The following is a 19,782-nucleotide window of genomic DNA, read 5'->3' as shown; positions in this document are numbered from 1 at the left end:
GTTGCTGTCCAGTTCTCCCAGCACCATTTGTTAAAGAGACTGTCTTTTTTCCATTGGATGTTCTTTCCTGCTTTGTCAAAGATGAGTTGGCCATACGTTTGTGGGTCTAGTTCTGGGGTTTCTATTCTATTCCATTGGTCTGTGTGTCTGTTTTTGTGCCACCTCAGTTTGTTCTCTATGATGAAGAGTCTCTTATGGGTTGCCTCCCTCTCTCTTATCTCATTGTTCCATCCCATCCCCTACGTTTGTCTGTTGTGTTTCTTAAATTCTCTATATGAGTGAAATCATAGATTTATGTTTCTCTGACTGACTTCTTTCGCTGAGCATAATACACTCTAACTCCATGCACGTTGTTGCAAATGGCCACATTTCATTCTTTCTCACTGCCAAGTAGTATCCCATTGTCTATATAAACCACATCTTCTTCATCCATTCATCCGCCGACGGACATTGGGGCCCTTTCCATCCTTTGGCTGTTGTTGCTGGTGCTGCTTGAGACATGGGGGTGCACGCGCCCCTTCGGATCAGCATTTTTGTATCCTTTGGATAAATCCCCGGTAGCGCAATTTCTGAGTTGTAGGGTAGTTCTATTTTTAATTTTTTCAGGAACCTCCACACTGCTTTCCAGAGCGGCTGCACCAGTCTGCATTCCCACCAGCGCGGCAAGAGGGTTCCCCTTTCGCGTCGAATACTTTACAGAGTATTCGCATTATCTTCCGATAATGCGCTCACACTCACCCGCATTATCTTCCCAAGCCCTCCTGCCATCCTGTGAAGCAGAAGAGGCACCATCATCTCCTTTTGCAGGGAAGGAAACTGAGTCTCAGTTGGGCCAAGATTCTGATCCGGACCCACTGACTTTCCCTCGTGCTTCAACGAGGCCACCTTCTCTGGGTTAGTCAGGCTGCTTGGGAGCAAAGAGTCAGTGAACCCACTCTCTGGAAAAGGAGTTTGTGGTAAGGCTCATCCTGGCCTAAAACTGGGCCTGGAAGCTTCCGGGACCCGAGGCAACTCTGACATCCATCCAGCTACTATGCGTCTAGCACATCAGCCAGTCTCTCGTGGGCGCCCGATCACCCCGGCTCATGGCACCCCTTCTTTCCACAGCTCTGCCCCATTCCCTCTTTCTCAGATGGAATCCAAATCTAAACTCCAAGACACAGTCTTTCACTTGTACCCCATTCACACCAGGCACCCCGATCCCATCAAAGATGGCCTCCCCCTGGCGTGTAGCCCGGGGAAGGGAAGCCTCAGCTAAACAGGGACATAATGCATGGAGAGTTCCATGGCTGGTTAGAAGGCGCGTCTATAATGTGGCAGTGATGTCGTTGATGCTGATGACAACGAGGGCGACAATGATCTGTACCATTTACTGAATACAGAACACGCACCTCCCGCCACACCAAGCTTTTTGCACGCGTGTTCTGCGGGGCTTGTAAACTGGGTCTGTGCCCAGTCCTCAAAGAGATAGCAGGACAGGCCATAGTGGCGAATGTGAACAACTTCTCCAGCCTGTCTACCATGTGAAAATGGACAACTCAGCTGTGTGACTTCTGGAGCCATCTCCTGGCCAAAATAACCAAAGGGGCAATCCTAGAGTCTTCATCCATCCCTGACCCAACATAGGAAGCATAAAAATGGAGGCGTCTAGGAGTCCAGCCCCCCCTTCCGGTCCTGTCCCCCTGGGTTGTGGCTTGAGACCAATGGGCAGTCTGGGTCAGTACGCGGCCCTTGGACACTCAAGGCCTTTCCAGCTGTAGCTCGCCCCTTCCCCCCCCCACCCTCCCCGAGGAAGAGACGTTGTTTGCAAGAGAAAGCAGAGCAGGTCTGAGATGGGACGGCAGGGGTCAGCCACCTATCCCTCCTCCAGGCATCTGATTCCCTCCTGAGAGATTCATCCAGTTGGGTTTTGAAGGTGGTCCCCGCATCCCTTTTACGGCATGCACAACGCCCCCTTCAGAGGGTCGCTCTTCTGGAAGAAGGTCTCAAACGGTCTGAGGAGTGTCTGGGAAGTGTTTCTCCACCAGGTGTCCACACTCTGCCATCCAAAGTGCACAACTGTATTTGCATCCAAAATAAAGCTCGCCAACCCCCCCCCCACACCCCGCATCTCCCACCTGCCTGATAACAAGAATGACCCAGGACACCTGTCAGAAAATGCAGAGTCCTAGGCCCCCACTGGGCCTACCTATTCAGATGGGGCCGAGGGAATCTGTATTTTTTTTTTTTTTTTTAGTGTCTATTTTAGTTTTGAGAGACAGAGTGAGCAGGGGAGGGGCAGAGAGAGAGGGAGACAGAGGTTTCGAAGCAGGCTCCGCACTGAGAGCGGCGAGCCCGATGCAGGGCTTGAACTCACGAACCATGAGATCATGACCTGAGCCGAAGTCAGGTGCTTAACTGACTGAACCACCCAGGTGCCCCAGGGATCTGTATTTTTATCGCACTTTGAAGGCTTCAGTTGTCGGTCAAGTTTGGGACATGCTACCCTACTCTGAAATCACCAGTTTCTCCCAGCGTCTGTCTGTCTGTCTCTCTCTCTCTCCATGCAATCATTTTAAATCCCCTACTGAGATCTGGGTATGAAAGCAGGCTTGGGTACCAGTAAGCAGCATGATCTTTAACAAGTCACTTCTGTTTCCTGGTTCTTACCTTAGTACACTTCTCTGGAAAATGGGTGCATTTTACTAGCTGCCTTGATGATACAGCCTACCATTTGCATTTGGCAGCATGGGCTGTGAAAATTAACGTCACAGAAGTTTCCACAACTTTTGGAAGCCCTTTGTGAAGCAATCACTAAATGTCCAGGATTGTCACCAGGGCAAGAGAGAACTAAAGGTTCAAAGTCCCTGCAAACGCCGAGGTAATGTCTGCGACAAGGCTGGCCATAGAGCCTGACGCTTATAACTTGTAGAAGGTGTTACTTTCCTTACCCCGATGGTGTCATGCCAACCCTGGTTGTCAAACAGTGATCGCTGCTGAGGCCTCTCGGCACAAGCAGCTCCCGTGATAATCATCAGATGCGGTCCCTTGGCTGCCATCTTTCACTTCCAGTGGAAACCCTCAGGTTGGGCAGATCTCACCCATGGGATGGAACTTGAGAAGAAGCTGGGGCAATTTTCGCACAATTACTGAAGATCCACATAACTTGAAGTGGTGATCTGCTCCGAGGGAAAGTCCCATCTTGTTCCACCTCTGGGTGAACTCTCTTATCTCTAGCTTCTAGAAAGGAACAACATGCATAGCTCCTTTTTTTTTTTTTTTTAACGTTTATTTGTTTTTGAGACAGAGACAGAGCATGAATGGGGGAGGGTCAGAGAGAGAGAAGGAGACACAGAATCTGAAATAGGCTCCAGGCTCTGAGCTGTCAGCACAGAGCCCGACGCAGGGCTCGAGCTCACGGACCGCGAGATCATGACCTGAGCCGAAATCAAGAGTCAGACAACCGACCGAGCCACCCAGGTGAACCCATGCATAGCTTTTTCTGTTTTGTTTTGTTTTTTTTTTATTAATTTAAATTCAAGTTAGTTAACAGACTAGTCTTGGCTTCAGGAGCAGAACCCAATGATTCATCACTTACATATAACACCCGGTGCTCATCCCAAAAAGTGCCTTCCTTAATGCCCGTCACCCATTTAGCCCATCCCCCCCACCCACCTCCCCTCCAGCAACCCTCAGTTTATACTTGGTGTTTAACAGTCTCTTATGGGTTGCCTATCTCTCTGTTTTTATCTTTATTTTTCCTTCCCTTCCCCTATGTTCATCTGTTGTGTTTCTCAAATTCCACATATGAGTGAAATTATATGATACCCGTCTTTCTCTGACTGACTTATTTTGCTTAGCATAATACCCTCTAGTTCCATCCATGTTGTTGCAAATGGCAACATTTCATTCTTTTTCATCTCCAAGTAATATTCCATTGTGTGTGTGTGTATACCATATATATATATATATATATATATATATTATATATATACCACATCCTTGTCCATTCATCCATGGACATTTGGGCTCTTTCCATAGTTCGGCTATTGTTGATAGGGCTGCTATAAACATTGGGGGGCATGTGCCCCTTTGAATCAGCATTTTTGTATCCTCTGGACAAATTCCTAGTAGTGCGATTGCTGGGTCGTAGGGTAGTTCTATTTTTAATTTTTTGAGGAACCTCCATACTGTTTTCCAGAGTGGCTGCACCAGTTGGCATTCCCACCAGCAGCGCACAAGGGTTCCGCTTTCTCCTGCCATCCTCGCCAACGTCTGCTGTTGCCTGAGGGGTAACGTTAGCCATTCCGACAGGTGTGAGGTGGTGTCTCATTGTGGTGTTGATTTGCGTTTCCATGATGAGGAGTGACGTGGAGCATCTTTTCATGTGTCTGTCGGCCATCTGGATGTCTTCTTTGCAGAAGCGTCTATTCGTGTCTTCTGCCCGTTTCTTCACGGGATGATTTGATTTGGGGTGCTGAGTTTGGGAAGTTCTTTATAGATTTTGGACACGAACCCTTCACTGTTTAAGTACCTCCAACAGAGTCATGGGATCATTTGTCTAGACAATTCGACACTGATGTTTCTGTTGTCGTAAGAACCCTTGCAATGAGGACCCTGTTGGCGGCTGGTGATGTTTTTTGAGCAAACACGCATGAGAATGTGGATAAAAGCCAACCAAACATCAAAGAACTCATCGGGGAAGTTAGGTCTCGTGTACTCAGATTTCCCGAGAGGCTTCAAAAGTGGAAGCACCTCCAGATTTTGGTCTCAGTTGCTGTCATGTCCACAATGAACAAACGCTTTTCCTTTAGCACCAGTGTGTAATCTGGGTGTAACGTATCTTGTGTATCGTGTTAATAGATTATATTCGGTGCCATATTAATCATTTATTAATTAATATTAGTTCACATGGTGTAAATTATTACTATAATACAAATATTTTGCAGAATATCTAATATTTTATATGCATGTATATATACAAATACACGTGTGTGTACATATATATATACATACATATGAGATGTAGTTCAAGGAATTGGCTTATGCAATGATGGGGGGCTGAGTCCGACACGGGGCTCGAGCCCACAAACTGTGAGATCATGACCTGAGCCGAAATCAAGAGTCAGACACTTAACCTACCGAGCCACCCAGGCGAACCCATGCATAGCTTTTTCTGTTTTGTTTTGTTTTGTTTTGTCTTTCTTAATTTAAATTCAAGTTAGTTAACAGACAGACTAGTCTTGGCTTCAGGAGCAGAACCCAATGATGGGGGGCTGGCAAATCCCACATCCACAGGGCAGAATTTCTTCCTCCCCGGGGAAATCTTAGTTTTGCTCTTAAGGCCTTTCAGCTGGTTGGATCGGGCCCACCCACTCTATGGAGGATAATCCCTTCTCCTTTAAGTCAGCTGGCTGTAGATGGTAACCACATCTCCAAAATCTCTTCACCGCGACACCTAGATCAGCGTTTGATTGAAAACCGGGCTCCATAGCCCAGCCAAGTTGACACGTAAAACGCCATCACGGTGACATACCCGTTAGATTGTATTGGCCGATGTACAGACTGTTAGGGATTGCGGAGGAGACGTGTGACCATCGCTGTCAGTACCATCCAGCACAGATGGCCCCTGGTAAGAGGCCGTGTGGCAGAGCAGAAGCCCAGTCACTAGCAACACAGCAGGAAGACTTTGACCGGCTGCCCGGGTGCCCCAGGAGATGGTATGAGGCAGGAAATGCAAAGATAAGGAATCCAGGCGCGCTTGGGAGGAGCGGGGCAACAGAGGACCAGGGTTTGCGTTTCCTTTAACCTCTCACTGGCAGGTGCTGCGTTAGCCCTGTTGAGAAGGGAGTAGTGGCTTAGAAATTCCAAAGCAGTGGGCGATCCCCGAAGAGGGTGCCTTTGGCCTGGGGATGAATCATGGTTTTAGTGAAAATGCTTCGTTTCCCAATTCTGTTCGCCGTGAGCCAAGATAATCGTGGGCTTGCACTTGGCCAGAATACACCCCAGACGGAACTAGTTGGAGCTCCACTCTGCAGGTGGGACCCCGAGAAGCAGCCGCCTCCACCATAAAGGGAGTTGGGGTACATGGCTTCAGAGCCTTTTCTGGCCATCGTTCTAGAGGCGGGGGGGGGGCGGTGCTCAGAACCTTCTCGGCAAATGTATCAGTTACATATTGCTGTGTAACAAACCCTAGTGGCCTCAAACAACAACAACCATCGATTTTGTCCAAAAATGGCAACTTGGGCAGGGCTTAGAGGAGCGAGCTCACCCAGCTCCACGTGGCATCCACTGGGGTGGCTCAATACAGCCACCAGGAGCCATTTCCAAGATGGCTCAGTCACGCGGTGGCACGTTGGCGCTGCTGTCAGCGAGGCACTCCACTGAGGGCTGCTTCCTCTCCCTGCGGCCAGGATTTTCTTACGGCATGGTAGCTGGGTGCGAGAGACAGCCAAGGAGAAGCTGAATCACCTTTCATGGCCAAGGCTCGGCAGTCATGTGTCATCACTCCCCTAAGCATGCCAGTCACTAAAAGTGAGTCACCCAGGCCAGTCCATGTTCCAGGGGAGGGGAATTAGACTCCACCCCTTGAGGGGAAGAGAGTCAAAGAGTTTGCGAACATGTTTTAAAATGACCACAGCTGGCGTGCCTGTGTGGCTCAGGCCATTAAGCACCTGACTCAATTTCAGCACGTGTCCAGGGTCCCGGGGTTGTGGGATCAAGCCCCGTGTCAGGCTCTGTGCTAAGCAGGGAGCCTGCTTGAGATCCCCCCCCTCTGTCTGTCTCTCTCTCTCCTTCTGCCCCTCTCCTCCATTTGCCCCCCCAACTCTCTTTCTTTCTAAAATTAAAAAAAAAAAAAAACCGCGGCAAATGGCATCCACCCTCATGTTGGGTGTTATCTCCAACATGTCCCTTTTTCTTGCCCCTCCTCCCCCATCCAGCCAATCTCCCAGACTTACAGATTCTACTACCGACGAATATCTTCAAATCAAAGCTTTTCATCCTCCCGTCTCACACCTGGACCACTGCATCTTCCTGATTTCCCTGCGTCCACTCTTTCTTCCTGTGACACTTGGGATTAAGTTCAGTCGCATATGACAAGGAAGTTCAAATCACAGTGGCTCACACAAGATCAAAATATATTTCCTTTTTACGTAAAAGAAACAGATCCAGGGGCGCCTGGGAGGCTCAGTCAGTTAAGCGACCGACTTCGGCCCAGGTCATGATCTCGAGGTCGGTGAGTCCGAGCCCCGCGTCGGGCTCTGTGCCGACAGCTTGGAGCCTGGAGCCTGTTTCCGATTCTGTGTCTCCCTCTCTCTCTGCCCCTCCCCCGCTCATGCTCTGTTTCTCTCTCTCTCCCTCTCCCTCTCTCTCAAAAATACACATTAATTTTTTTTTTTTAAAAGAAAAGAAACTGATACCTGAATGTCCAGGGATGATACAGTGACTTTGTGATTCTCGAGGACCCAAGCTATTTTCATTTTGCTGCTCTACAAGGCTCAGCATGCCCTGGTCCAAAAAGGCTGCCTAATCACCAGCCATCGCTTCCGCATTCCAGCGGGGGGTGGGGGGAAGAATGAAGAAGGATACACCCTGTCCCTTTAAGGGTCCTTCCCAGAACTTTCTCCGTATATTTCATTGACCAGTACCCAGTCACATCACCACACCTAGCTGCAAAAGAAGCTGAGACAATGCAATCTTTAGGCAGCCATATGCCTCACTAGCATCCAAGAGCCCATAACTAGAAGACACAGTTCTCTGAATCTATCCACACTGCGCCCAGAATCATTTTCCTCAAGTGCGTATGTGAGTATATCACTTCCCTGCTCAAGGCCTTCAGTGGTTCCCAGCCCTTCGGGATAAAATTAACATTCCTTAAAATGACCCCAATGTCGCTGCCATCTGGCCTCCTCTCTTCCCACTGTCACTAGCATATTCTCTCTCATCTCAAGGTTTATTCAAGTGTTCCGTCTGCAAAGAATCCTCTCCCACCCTCTCTGTGGGGTCACTCTACCCCTGCTTCCGGCCTCAGCCGAGACGTCCCCGTCCTCCAAGATTTGATGAGCCGATAGATGTGTTTTCGTTTCTTTTAGAATCGCGCAGAAAAACTGAGCTTTTGGGTTCAAGAAAATGTTCGCGTTTCTCAATATTCATACTACATGCCTCCCTCGGCTCTTGGAAGGCGTAAATAAAAGAAGCCACTACCTGTGAGGGGCTTAGAACGTCTCCTGTTGTACAGGAAGCGCTCAATAATTATCACCTATTATTATTGTGGTTGTTATGTCCAAATCGTGTCCTACCTCTTCCAGAGGTATTTTCCCAGGCGTTGGGCTCACAGAAGAGAAGAGATTACTTATCTCCCCCTGTCCCCAATGATTATCTGTAAAGGTGGAATTTCAGGCTGCCCGGGACAGAGATCAGAAGCAAAGAGATGTTCTTGTAGCTTCAAATCACCTGTGGACCCCACCTTATGGGGACAGAATTGGGGCAGGACCTATTCAGGGGAAATGGCGTGGATCTAACGGATCAGGTCCTGTCTTAGCTTGGGCTACTGTAACAGAGTAGCATAGACTGGGGGGGTTAAACAACAGAAGGTTATTTCTCACACCTCTGGAGGCTGGGAAGTTCCAGGTCAAGGTGCCGGTCCATCGGCTCCTAGGGAAAGCTCTCTCTTCGTGTGATGCTCCCGTGTCTCTTCTTTTTTTGAGAGAGAGAGAGAGAGAGGCAGAGAGAGAGAGAGAGAGAGAGAGAATCTTAAGCGGGTTCCACGCCCAATGCAGAACACAAATTGGCGCTCGATCTCATGACCATGAGATCATGAGCTGAGCCGAAATCAAGAGTTGAAAATCAAGACTGAGCCTCCCAGGTGCCCCAACGTGTCTCTTCTTATCTAATCCCTTTATGAAGGCTCCACCCTCGTGGCCTAGTTACTTCCCAAAGGCCCCACCGTCTGATACCATCCCGCTGGGGATGAAGGTTTCAACATATGAATTTGGTGGGGGGGGAGCAGAGGGACAAACATGCAGTCCCCACCCTGTTCAAATCCTGAATCCAACCCTTGCCCACACTCTGAAGACTTCCAATTCCTCGGTTGCAAAACAAGATGCATAATGACACCTACCTCGTGGGTGCCTGGGAGGATGAAATGAACTGCTACACGGGGAATACCCAGCCCACTGCCTGGCAGGTGGTGGGTTAGTCCCCACTCCTCCCATCTATGAACATTCCCGAAGGATGGAACACACATGAACTGGACCCTCACAGACTCAGAGGTGCAAAAATGGAATGGTCTTTAATCTTCTCTCTCTGAGCTCAACTCCCACGCTGTCACCCCTCTGGGGAGTAAGCCGGGGCATCTGAACACCGTCAGACGACCCCAGTCACATTCCATCATGCCCAGTCACTTCAGAATTTGGACCAGCCCCCTCCCTCCCTGGGGAGTCCAAGGGCTCACTGGGTAGTTCAACATGGTACCATGGTACTGTCCATGGTAGTTCAACAACCATCCACACTGGCTTCTACCAGTCAGTTCTGGTCGTCGTCAGGGGGCAGAGGCATGCCGTGCCCTCGACCGTGGTCTAGCCATGTGGGAATGTGACCAACTGTCTCGGGTTCCCAGTTTTAGCTCTGAAAGCTCCATGTCCCAGGAAACTCTCAGTCCCAAGCAAACGGGGATGGTTGAGTCTATCTGTGCCCTCTTCAACCTCCAAGACGCTCAAGGCATCTCAAGGCTCCCAGTGATCCTTCCATCCTCCTGGGTTCTGGTTGTGGAGATGGCGGGCTCCAGGCTGCCGCCCCGGCCCCGTGCTAGGGTGCCCGGGGGTTCTGGAGAACCGCCCCCCCCTCGCCACCTACCCCAACGGCTCACTCAGCCAAAGCCTCCGCTAGGCGGGCAGCCCGGAAACATGGTCGACAGACACCTGTGGGACACTTTTGGCCCTGGACCTTTCAGGCTTTGGTTTGCAATCTTCAAAGCCAGGCTCTTAGAGCTTGAAAATCCTGTTCTCAGCCACAAAGCCTGACTCCTGTTCCCGCTGCTATCATTGGCTATCACCCCTATCCTCTGTGCTGGGAATTTAAACTTCTTTCATGTAATAAGAGCCGATAGCGTTTACTGAGTGCTTACTGCTGGCCAGACGCTCTTCTAGTATTTTACAGCTATTGGTTTATTTCATCCTCATGATCTCTTATTACTGGCACCCTCGCTTTAGACCTTAACCCAAAGCACAGAGAGACGAAGTAACTCGTCCAACGTCACACAGCTAGCCAGTAGGTGTGGGGCTGGGGCTGAATTGTGGCCAGCTGGGCCCCAGGCCCCTGTTTTTAACTCGCTTTTATCAGTCGGTTGGGTTCATTCTCTTGGTTCAGCGTGAAGAGAAAATGGCAGCGGGGTGGAAGGTCACGGAAGGTAAGCATAGGTCCGGACCTCCCAATTTGATCCCGAGAAGATGCTCACGTGTAACACCACAATCGTGGTAGGTGTCACGAGACGGTGGAAGGAATCGGAAAGGTCAGTGAGGGCCGCTCTGGTTAATTCGGTGTGAGATTGGCTCTCCGTGGAGGGGCACAGTGGGGGTGTGACGGTGGCCAAATGCAGGATCTCTAACACGTTCACTGCCTGCTGGGCTGTGCCACCTGCCCAGCGCCCGCTTACCCTGCCCCTAGGACAGCTGATCCTTTCTCCCCGGCCCTCGGGGTCTCCCCCTCGGGCCCCCCCCCCAGCCCAAGCCTGTGCAGCCCCTTACTCTCTCCATCCTCCAAATCTAGCGTCTCCTCCCGCCATCAGGGCCTGCCTGTGTCCCGCCCTGACGGCTCCCCACAAGACCTCAGCAGCCTTTCCCCCTACTGGGGTCTCTCCCACCCCTCCCACAGGGCCTGCCCAGTCCCTTCCTGCGCTGCCCGTCACAGCGACTCCTGGACCGTGTGGTCCGACGCTACGCCGAGGTGGCCGACGCTGGCAGCATCTTCATGGACCACTTCACAGACCGCGACAAGCTACGTCTGCTCTACACGCTGGCTGTCAACGCGCATCCCATCCTCCTGCAGGTACGCGGGGACTCCCCCCCCCACCCTGGGGAGGGGGTTCAGGTCGGGCTCCAAGGGGGCCAGCCCCGGGCTTAGCTCTCTTCCCCTTTACAGTAAGCCTTGGGGCCACACCTCCTGGAGATGAGCCCCGCAGCGATGCTTAGAAAGGACAAAACCGTGGAAGTGCCCTAGATGTCTACCAATAGGGGAATGGGCAAATAAATGAGGGTGCACTTGAACTTGGGGATACACTGATCAGTAAGGCAGTCATGGTGGCTCCCCGTTTTCTTGCAGCTTCCAATCCAGTGCTGGAGGCAGCCACCGAGCAAGTCAACAAGCATCCACAGAACATGGGGAGCCCAGTCGCACCCATTTCCCCCAAATGCCAAGAATCAGGATGCTCACACCATGGGCACAAAGGAAACTAGGAAGTGAGGGGAAGGAACGGAAAAAGGAGGAGGGCTACAGAGAGGAGGAGGGAGAAAGAGGAGGGAGGCGGACAGAAAAGACATGGAAGGGCGCCTGGGTGGCTCAGTCGGTTAAGCATCCGACTCTTGACTCTTGATTTCGGCTCAGGTCATGATCTCGTGGGTTGTGAGTTCGAGCCCTGCTGTCAGGCTCTGCACTGACAGTGTGGAGCCTGCTTGCGATTCTCTGTCTCCCCCTCCCTCTGCCCCTTTCCCGCTCATGCTCTCTCTTTCAAAATACATAAATGAACATGAAAAAGCAATTAAAAAAACAAAAGAATGAAAAGAGAAGGAAAGGGAGAAGGTACAAGTAGAGGAAGAAGACGCCCCAGCAAAGACACTTGATATGATCACAATTAATTCTATAATTATTAATTTCATCATGTTAATGTAACTTTAAATATAATCATATGCTGTTGTTAATTGTGCATAATTAATAATTATTGTTATATTAATTATATTGCATATTCTATCATATATTAGTAACTAATTGATATATTAATATATTTCTCATCTATAATTATTTGATATATAATTATTTATTATATATCATATATTAATATATATTAATCATGCATAATATAATTTGTAAAATATAATAACAGAATATAAAATTAATCATTATGCATAATATAATTTATAAAATATAACAATAGACTATAATATAAAATTAATCATCATGTGTAATATAATTTGTAAAATATAATAATAGACTATAATATAAAATTAATCATCATGTGTAATATAATTTGTAAAATATAATAATAGACTATAATATAAAATTAATCATCATGTGTAATATAATTTGTAAAATATAATAATAGACTATAATATAAAATTAATCATCATGTGTAATATAATTTGTAAAATATAATAATAGACTATAATATAAAATTAATCGTCATGTGTAATATAATTTGTAAAATATAATAATAGACTATAATATAAAATTAATCGTCATGTGTAATATAATTTGTAAAATATAATAATAGACTATAATATAAAATTAATCATCATGTGTAATATAATTTGTAAAATATAATAGAATATAATATAAAATATATAAAATGAGTTATAATTCTATGATAACATATATAATAATATATTAATAATAATAATATGATTTTCTATATAACCATTAATATATTAATGTATAAGTTACTGTGTCGTGAATGTATATTTATTAATACATACATGATTACTATTTTGAAATATAATGAGCTGCTCTCACTTCCTGAGCGCCTGCCAGGTACTGGATATTGTGTTGAATGCTTTACATCACAACCACTCGACAACCGCACAGAAATATTATCATTGTCCCCCTTTCCAGATGAGGTGGGTGGGGCTCCGAGATATGAGGTGACCTGACCACAAGTCACTTAGCTAAGGTCAGCAATGGGACCCAAACCCAGAGCCGTCTGGGTCCAGTGCCGGGTCCGGACTCTTTCCACTAAAACCTGCCTAGTGACCCCCAAGGGTCTTCTTTCCCGTTGTCCCAACCTCAGTGGTGTCAGCCAACTCCCAAGAGGCCTGGGCTGGGACCCTCCATCCACGCAGGGCTGGGGGAGGGGAGGGCAAGACCTCCCTCTACGGCAATAGTGGGAGAGCCTCACAACATGCGGATGGGTTAAAAGGGGAATCATCATCAGAGAGGGGAATCATCAGAGAGGGGAATCAGTTCTTTTTCTTAAAGAAGGAAAATAAACAAAAAGTGGTATTTATCCTTTCTGCCGTTTCCCCCTGGTTTAAAGAAATACTATTCTAGGGGCGCCTGGGTGGCTCGTTTAAGCGTCCGCCTCTTGATTTTGGCTCAGGTCACGACCTCACGGTTCGTGGGATCGAGCTTCACGTCAAGCTCTGTGCTGACAGTGCGGAACCTGCTTGGAACTCTCTCTCTCTCCCTCGCACTCTTCCCGGCTCATGCTCTCTCTCTCAAAATAAAAAGGAAGCAGCCGCTTCAATAAATAGTCAAGAAAAGACCAGCCAGGATTCCCACCTCCCTCTGTCATCTCCCAAATCCACAAGTGGTGCTCTTGTGAGGACACAAAGGACATCCGCTGGGGGCTGTATGCTTCCCTAGATCAGTGTCAGGCTGTTGGAAGGTTCCAGTTTTGGGAGTGGGGGGGGGGGGGCATTTGTGATTAGGTAGTTACCCAAACCAGGCAGATTCACCCAGAGTCAGTGCCATGGTTCCCAAAACTTGTGCCACCAGGGGCCACTTTCGTGATTTTTGCTCTATCCCAGAACCTGGTGCCTGCGCTGTCATTTAAAAAAATATTTTTCTCTGGGGCCCCTGGGTGGCTCCGTTGGGTAAGCATCCCACTCTTGCTTTCAGCTCAGGTCATGATCTCACGGTTCATGAGTTCAAGCCCCGAGTCGGCTCTGCGTTGGCAGCGAGGAGCCTGCTTGGGATTCTCTCTCTCTCTCTTTTTCTCTCTGCCTCTCTCCACTCTCTCTCTCTCTCTCTCAATAAATAAACATTTTAAAAATATTTTTCTCTTTAAATAAGCCTCTTTTTTTTTTTTAATTTTTTTTTTCAACGTTTATTTATTTTTGGGACAGAGAGAGACAGAGCATGAACGGGGGAGGGGCAGAGAGAGAGGGAGACACAGAATCGGAAACAGGCTCCAGGCTCCGAGCCATCAGCCCAGAGCCCGACGCGGGGCTCGAACTCACGGACCGCGAGATCGTGACCTGGCTGAAGTCGGACGCTTAACCAACTGCGCCACCCAGGCGCCCCTCTTTTTTTTTTTTTAAGCCCATGGCCTCTTCCTAGGCACTGGTGTCTGTGAAATCCCAAATACTGGTCATATTTTCTCGACTCTTCAACTCTTAAAAAAAAGGGGGGGGGGGTTGAGGGCCCCGTGGCGGACGCGTTTGGAGACGGAGGGTGCCCGGTAAGGCTGATCCCTCTGGGTGCTGCTGGTGAGAGGCAGGGGAACAGGTGTCCCGGCAAGTTTTTCTCTCTCACCCTCTAATGCGTCCTCCTTCCCGCTTCCAGATCTTCCCCGGCGCCGAGGGCTGGCCGCTGCCCAAGTACCTGGGCTCCTGCGGCAGATTCCTGGTCAGCACCAGCACCAGCCCTCTGCGGGAATTCTACGGCGCGGCCCCGGACCAGGCGGCCGACCTGGCCTACCAGCTCCTCGGGGTCCTGGAGTCCCTGAGGAGCAACGATCTGAACTACTTTTTCTACTTCACCCACGTCGATGCGGGCACGTTTGGCATCTTTAACAACGGGCATCTGTTCATCCGGGATGCCAGCGCCTTGGGCGTCATCGACAAGCAGGAAGGTACCCAGCGTGGGCCCGGCTGAGCAGCTGTCAGAGGGGAAGTCAGGGTGACAGGAGACAGGGAGGGGTGACTGAGTGGGGAGGGGGAGGTCGCACCCCCGGGTCTTTCCAGTCTCTGGGTGTCACAGTGAGAGCAGCCCACGGTCGGCGGGGGGGCGGGGGGGTGTCAGCTGTCACATAAAATGTCCTTCTCCCCCGTTTGAGTCTGTGCTCCGACTCTATCTCTAAAGGGGAACTGGACCTTGGCCATGGAGGCATTTTGCATCGTGGCCCGGCCCCGACTGCACCCTCAGGGCGCTGCTGTTGACCCAATTCGGTCTGGGCACACTGGGACTCGCCCTGCCCCCTCTTCGCACACACACCACCACCGGATCCATTTTCTCAGAGCCTTGCACATCAGATGCTTCTAGCCCTTATCTGAAACTTACATATCTGGCTGATTCACTGGTACACGTTGCCATCCATTTCAGCACTTTTCGCTTTGTAAAGATGTTCAGACTAAAAACCACGGCATCAATTGAGGTGTATGAGTGAATCATGTTTCTCCCCATGTGCCCTGGCTCATCCAGGGTTCTAGAACTCTTGGAACATCCCAGTTTCTAGCAGTGACCGGATTTTCCGAACCCAATCAGAGGACAGAGGATTTTCTTCTCTGATCTCCGATTTTGCTTATACGAGAAGGCCTACGAAGACAGGCCGGATTAAGCCACACTTGCTTCCTGATTTGCCTTTATTAAGAAGAATCAAGTCAGGGGGCGCCGGGGTGGTTCAGTCATTTGTATGTCTGACTTCGGCTCAGGTGGTGATCTCACGGTTCATGAGCGCGAGCCCCGCGTCGGGCTCTGTGTTGACCGCTCAGAGCCTGGAGCCTGCTTCGGAGTCTGTCTCCCTCTCTCTCTCTCTGCCCCTTCCCCACTTGTGCTCTCTCTCTCTCTCTCAAGAATAATAAATAAATAAACATTAAAAAAAAAAAGAATCAAGTTAGAAGAAATGAGTCTGGTTCCATAATACTGGGGATACGAAAATTATTGCACCTGTCGGTCACACTGAAGGCATATTTTGAATCACCTGTTGTTTCTCCCAACTCTGGACTCAAAAAGGACCAGCGGATCCCGTTCTAGCGATTTCTGGGGCTCGCCTATTGAGTCCTTATAATGGGAGCATCGCAGTGTGGATGCGAGCCCTCTGATTCGAACCCAGCCTGTGGCAGGGACAAGCGCACGCTCCGTGCCCAGGCTTCATCCTACCGCAGCACAGAGAGCCCGTCCCACTGTTGTTCCCAGCCGGGACCATTGTGTCCCCGACGCTCTGCATCTGGTGACGGGACACGCCGGGGCGCTGGCCGCACCATTCACCCCGCAAGTCTAACCAGTGGCGCCCCCCGCCGGTTGCAGGGCGTCTAACATCTCCCATCTCTCTTCCAGGCAGCCAGGCAGCCGCCGGGGCAGAAGAGAGTCCAGACATCTTCAGCTGCCTGGTTTCCGGCTGCCGGGCCCCGCTGCCCTCCTGCGACGCCGTCCCCGAGAAGCAAAGCCTGGTGCTGGTGTGTCGGCGGGTGCTGCCTCAGCTTCTCCAGGGCAAGTTCCCCTCCCCCGTGCAGGACGAGATAGACGCCGCCCTTGCTCGATGTGGGGAGGATGCCAGCCCAGACCCCGAAGTCCTCGGGGCCGCCAGCCGCCTGAAGGACCTCTTGAGGCCCCTGAGAACCTGCGACCCCAGATTCGCCTACCGCTACCCGGATTGCAAGTATAATGAGAAGTTCTGAGGGGCCCGGGGCCTTTGGTGGCCCGGTGGGGACCACATCCTTGGCTCCTCCCCCCCTTCCCCCCCCCCCAGTCGCGTGGCTGCAGGGTGCAAAGAGGCGGCTGTGTCCCCAGACATTAGGAGAAATGCACGTTCATTTCCCAGGACCCGAGGAACCTGCTGACAGCCAGAGGGGGCTTGTGTCACACGATGTGATTGTCCCAGGGCCGGGCGGTGGCAGACTCGGGTGTGGACACTCCCTGGACCTCTCAGAGCCTCAGTGTCCCCTGTTCTCCATCAGACTCACGAGTTCGTGAAAGAAGATGGGGGATGTGAAGGGTCACAGACACCTGCCGATGGTTACAGAGTGTCCCAGAAGTGTGCGCAGGCGGGGCAAATGAGACAGAGCCGTGGAGGTGGGGGCCGTTGGGAGGGAAGGCAGGGGGAGGGGGAGGCCCTCTGGCCAAGACCCTGTTAGACTCCAACGAGAGGGGCCCCCTGTCTGCTCTCCGTGTGCTCCCACTGGCCCTCCTGCCGTGCTCCCCACACTGCCACGGGTCGGGGGGGAGGAGACACATGGACAGGGCCACACTCCGGGTGAGCCAAGGGTGAGAAGCGATGACGGGTGGGCTGGGGGGGGGGGGGGCCGATGTGTCGGTCCAGGAGCTCCGAGAAGCAGGTGTCAGGACAGGGGTGAGAGGGGCGAGAATCGGATTCAAGAAGATGCCCGCGTGGAAGGCAAGAAGGAGCAACTCAAGTCTGAGCCCAAGTGAGGGAGAGACGGTCAGCTGCACAATCTAAAGGAAGGTTCGGCAGGGCTGCTGGGGTTTCCTGGAGGACAAGCCAGCCGTCAGAGGAGCCCCGAGTCTCCCCAGGCCAGACGGCCCTTATATCCCGGCTGCACTCGGTCGCTGGCAGGAAAACAGCCTGCCGCGAGCGTGGCCTTGGCCTAACCGCCAAGATGGATTTCTCCCTGGAGCGGGAGGTCTGTGAGGACACCGCAGCCACAGCCAGGGCCCCAGGCCAGCTCTGTCACCAACAGCCTCCAGTGCGGGAGGCTAAGGAGTCTGAGAATGTGCATTCCAACTTGACCTTACAGATCATTATAAAAATTTTGGTGGTTGGGCGGGGGCGGGGGGCGCCTGAGTGGCTCAGTCCATTAAGCGTCTGACTCTTGACTTTGGCTCAGGTCATGATCTCACAGTACGTGAGATCGAGCCCCGCGTCGGGGAATGTGCTGACACCACAGAGCCTGCTTGGGATTCTCTGTTTCCCTCTCCCTCTGTGCCCCTCCCCCTGCTCGCGTGCTCTCTCTCTCTCTCTCTCTCTCCCAAAAATAAACATTTAAAAAATAGTTTTTCAAGGTCAGCCAACAAAACATACTCTATTCGACAGTCTGTTAGTTTGCTTTATACCTTTGAAATATGTAGCCACATACTATGTGGGCCCCTGTGTGTAGTCTTGCCCCGGCACCTCAAACCTCAGTGGGGGGCTCTTTGGACCTTTGTCCAGCCTCCCTGTCAGCTCTCTCCTCTCAGGGACCTCCTGGTCGGCCTCCTCTTTCTTCCCTCTGAATCACCACCTTTAGGTCAGAATGCCTGACTTAACAGGCTTCACATGGCAGACAGGGAAACTGAGGCCCAAGGAGGAAGAGCGACTCGCTGAGATAGTTCCAGAACTCCTGCTACCAGTCCACGCCCCTCCTACCTTCCCCATCACCTGCTGATTTTCACCCTGTCCTAACCACTTTGGGTCCCTTCACTCACATTTAAAGATGGGCCAAGAAAAGTCGTATTTGTGGTCCACCAGATTGGTTGTCTTTGGGGTTTGCCCTTCGACTGTTCCAGGCACTACCCCACCCCCCATCCCCAGGGCAATGACAATAGTGAGGATGACGGGCCAAGCTTCTGGAAGGGCAGGGTTGGGCTGCCTGAGAGTCTTTGAGACCGTTGCCCTCTGGCTTGGTCTGGAAGGGCAAGGATTGACCACCTTTCCCAACACCTTGCTTTCAACCCAGCGAAACTGATTCTAGACTTCTGGCCTTCAGCACTACGAGACGATACATTTCTAGCAGCTGAAAGCCACCCATTTTGTAGTAATTGGTTCTAGCGGCCACAGGAAACTGACACGCGCCCCACACTCTGTCTTAGCGTCTGCTCCTCAAGAACCCGACCTGCAGTATTCCCTAACGCCAGTCTATAGCGACAGGTTCCAAAGCCGGACCTGCCCACTGTATGCACCTGTACCCAGGGCTGAGGTTCAGATGGTTCCAGATCTGTGTCCCAGCCCGCCATCCAGCTGGGAGCTCCTTCAGCATGGCGGTGACATGGGGTCCTTTTGTGTTCCCCACGGCAACCGGGCTGGGCACAGAGCGGGTGCTTGGAAAATGCTCTTGCTGAGGACAACGACTGCATTCTCCAGCCCTTCTGGCTTGGTGTTTGTCACAAACCGTGTGCTCTAGACGAAATGTTTGCGTCGCCCCAGAATTCCTGCGTTGAAATCCTACCCCCCCCCCCCCCGTGTGATGCTGCTTGGTACTGGGCCTTTGGGAGGTGGTTAGCTCCTGAGGGTGGGACCCTCGTGGGTGGGATTAGTCCCCTTGTAAAGGAGACCCCAGAGAGCCCCCTTGTCTCTTGTGCCAAATGAGGACGCAATGAGAAGATGGCCGCCCACGAACCAGAGTGGGCCCTCAACAGACACCAGATCTGCCGGCGCCTTGATCTCAGACTTCCCAGCCTCCAGAACGGTGAGAACTGTGAGAACCGACTCTCGATTGCTCACGAGCCCACCCCGCCTCCCCCAGTCTGTGGTATTTGGTTACAGCAGCCCGAACAGACTACAACGTTATGCTGGCCATAGACAGGACAGAGGGGCTTCCTTGAGAATGGCTCTTTCCCCTCAACGGCCGGGAGACGGGTTGAGTCAGCACTCAGGAGACTTGGGTCACAAAGATGATCATTGTGGTACATTCTCAGTCCTCGGGAATCCTACTGGAGGCCTCAGAGTGTATTGCTGAGTTTTGCTAGCCACCGCCATTTTATAGCAGGACCAGCTACATAATTTGGGGGGGGGCGGCTAGTAGAAAACGAAACGGGGGGGCCTCCCGGTATTGAGATTTGCGAGACCACAAAGCATTAAATTCAGTGCAAGCCCTGTGAAGCTGCATGGCCCGTGAAGCTGGTCCTGGGTGCTTGAGAATACTAATTGTTAACCTTGGTGTAGAGGGCTCCTGGGATTCGCTGGGGTCTCACTTGACCTCCACAACCAAGGGGACTAGG

The 19,782-nt window shown here is 51.0% G+C and overlaps 1 protein-coding gene across 1 annotated transcript in view; it reads left to right on the top strand.

Moving 5' to 3' along the window:
• Window positions 1-17,698, top strand: part of DIPK2B (divergent protein kinase domain 2B) — a 48,060-nt gene extending 30,362 nt beyond the window's left edge. The window contains exons 3-5 of the mRNA XM_045470935.1: window positions 10,852-11,025; window positions 14,473-14,761; window positions 16,186-17,698. Of these exons, the coding sequence (XP_045326891.1) occupies window positions 10,852-11,025; window positions 14,473-14,761; window positions 16,186-16,526 (804 nt within the window). The 3' untranslated portion in view covers window positions 16,527-17,698. The remainder of the gene's footprint in view (window positions 1-10,851; window positions 11,026-14,472; window positions 14,762-16,185) is intronic.
• Window positions 17,699-19,782: the final 2,084 nt, after the last annotated feature.

This window comes from Leopardus geoffroyi, chromosome X, assembly GCF_018350155.1.
Source record: "Leopardus geoffroyi isolate Oge1 chromosome X, O.geoffroyi_Oge1_pat1.0, whole genome shotgun sequence".
NCBI classification, from domain to species: domain Eukaryota; kingdom Metazoa; phylum Chordata; class Mammalia; order Carnivora; family Felidae; genus Leopardus; species Leopardus geoffroyi.
The sequence above is the reverse complement of the archived record's forward strand: the minus strand, read 5'-3'. Positions and strand labels throughout refer to the sequence as shown.